The sequence below is a fragment of the Galeopterus variegatus genome, unplaced genomic scaffold, assembly GCF_000696425.1.
Source record: "Galeopterus variegatus unplaced genomic scaffold, G_variegatus-3.0.2 Scaffold6, whole genome shotgun sequence".
Lineage (NCBI taxonomy): Eukaryota > Metazoa > Chordata > Mammalia > Dermoptera > Cynocephalidae > Galeopterus > Galeopterus variegatus.
Window position 1 is genome coordinate 54061 of NW_007726117.1, and position 2617 is coordinate 56677.

The 2617-nt window shown below is 33.6% G+C and overlaps 1 protein-coding gene across 1 annotated transcript in view; it reads left to right on the forward strand.

Annotated features, from left to right (window-relative positions):
* The window catches only part of LOC103596462 (chromosome unknown open reading frame, human C1orf185), a gene marked incomplete at its 5' end in the record, with an annotated part of 31461 nt that overhangs the window by 27204 nt on the left and 1640 nt on the right, over nt 1–2617 (forward strand). Inside the window, one exon of the mRNA XM_008580130.1 lies at nt 1679–1715. Coding sequence (XP_008578352.1) covers nt 1679–1715 — 37 coding nt within the window. The remainder of the gene's footprint in view (nt 1–1678; nt 1716–2617) is intronic.

The window sequence follows — 2617 nt, forward strand, 5'->3', positions numbered from 1 at the left end:
AATTATTTACTTCACATAAATTTCTTGAAGTGAATTTGTTTAATTTTCTTCAAAAAAAAAAAATTCTACCTGTTTACATGTAGCAATATATAAGAATGCCCATTTTCTCATTCCCTTAGTTTGGGTGCAATTTTATCAGGGGGCTGGCCTGTGGCTCACTAGGGAGAGTGTGGTGCTGATAACACCAAGGCCATGGGTTCGGATCCCATGTAGGGATGGCTGGTTAGCTCACTGGGTGAGCATGGTGCTGACAACAACAAGTCAAGGGTTAAGATCCCCTTACTGGTCATCTTTAAAAAAAAAGAAAGAGAGAGAGAGAATTTTATCAGTCTAGGGCTTTACTCTTTGGTTCCCAGACCAGCAGTATCAGCATTACCTGGAGGAACAGATTAGACATGCAGAATCTTATACCCCACCCCAGACCTACTAAGTCAGAATTTGCATTTTTTACAAACTCCCAGGGTAATTCACAGGCACATTAAAGTGTGAGAAGCAATGTTCTAATGTAACTTACAGAGTCACAAAATGAATTGGTCCTAAATCCAGACAAGGTAAGTTCAGGAAGCCCATCCTGGCATTTATTAATAAAAGGAGAAAGTGACAAAGAAGTAAAGTCAGTTTTGAGAAAATCATTTACGAGATAGAATGCGTATATGTATCCTAAGCAAGTCTTTTTGGGAGCCAGGACAGTGCAGATCAGCGCAGAGCACTAACACCTTTTCCCCAGAACACAAAAGAGGATGTTAGGATCTCTCCAGCTTCATCGTTGCCCACTCTATCCAAAACACCCTATTCACGAGTCCATCATTTATCTAGATGTCTAAGGAAAACCTATATTAGAATCACTTGCAGAGCGTTACAAAACATAGTCCCACTCCCAGAGAATCTGTTTCGGTAGGGTCTGCCAAGAATCAGCATTTTAACAAGCACACCAGGCAATTCTGAGGCCGTAAAGTTTGAAACTACTACACCACTATACTTCCCAGAACACATCTGGAATGTGTTGTTTAAGCAATGTTTTATTTGCTTTAAAAGAATATTCCCCTTTTTAAAAAGGCCTTCAGCCAGAATTCACTTTTTTGTTATTGTTGTTGTCAGTTAAATAATGAGTAAGTCTAGGAATTCTAACTGGTTTTAAGCCCTCTCTAGTTCTGACCAAGTGACTCTAAGTTAGTGAGGATGGAGAGAAATAATCCTGATTGAACCATACTTCACGCTTTTATTCCCCATCCTGGAGACTGCCTTCTTGGACCAATCTAAATTCTTTTCAGATGATACCTCAACATTTTTTCTTTTGTAAATAGATTTTGGTGAAAGAAATTCATATTGTGGGGAAAAAAATTTCCATCAAAAAATTTACAATGTTAAAATTTATTACTTATAGGGCCAGCCCATGGCTTACTTGGGAGAGTGTGGTGCTGACAACACCAAGGCCACGGGTTCAGATCCCCTTATCAGTCATCTTTAAAAAAAAAAAAAGAAAAAATGTATTACTTATATAAATCAAATATGTCAAAGAAATTATATAAAAGCTATTCAGGTTTTTATTCTTATTCTTTTTCTTTATTTAAATATGTGAGTATGTGAGTATGTTTAGCTATTCTTTTTCTTTTCTTTTTTTTAATATGTGGGTGTAAGACTGTTTTTAAAATACAAATAACATTTTTTTTTAATGTAGGAGGGGCAAAGAAAAAAGGAAGCAGCACATAAAAAAGGTACTTTTCNTTTTTTTTAATGTAGGAGGGGCAAAGAAAAAAGGAAGCAGCACATAAAAAAGGTACTTTTCCTCCATAACTTATTAGAAGAAATTTTAATCAACTTATAGTAATTCACATGTTAAAGAATCAAGAGGCTATCCTAAATGTTATCTAAGTATTTTAAATGACACAAAAATTCAAGGGAATTTTAATTTATTAGTATGTGATGGGCATGGATCTTTTAGAAAAACAAAACTTGCAATGTTATATCTTAAATTAAAATGTGAAATTTTAATTTTTATCTCTTATTTGTATCGAAAGGTGTCATAATCAATGCCACATAGTAATGCCTAAGGGTCAAAAAAGAAATGAGTTTTTGTAACGCTTTAGATATTGCTTAGTATATCTTATTACCTCAAAACATTACTTCCTACATAATTTTAGAATATAATATATAATCAGGTACTTAAAACAGCTTTAACAAATAAGTGTGTAAAATACAAGTTCATATGTAAAACATTAGAAAAGGTATTTTAGGATATTATAAATGTGGTGTTTTCTGAAACTTAACATGAGATTTATAGTAATGAAAATCTAGGTTGAAATACATTTTGTATCTGATTTACTCTAAATCTCAGTTTCCTCTTTTGTGAAGTGGTACTAATAATTGCCTTGGAGAATTGTTGAGAGGATAAATGAGATATGGACGTATATCAAAATGCTTTGTAAATTGTAAGGCTCTATAAAATGTTTGTTACTATATTGATATAAAGCCAACCCATAGACCCTTCCCAATGTGGTCCAAACATTTTGATATCTGCCTGCTCAAGGAGGCATGCATTTTTTAAATGGATTTTCAAAATGAGGCAATATTTAGCTATAAATAGGTAACAAACTATCTGATTTTTCTGATTTTTTTT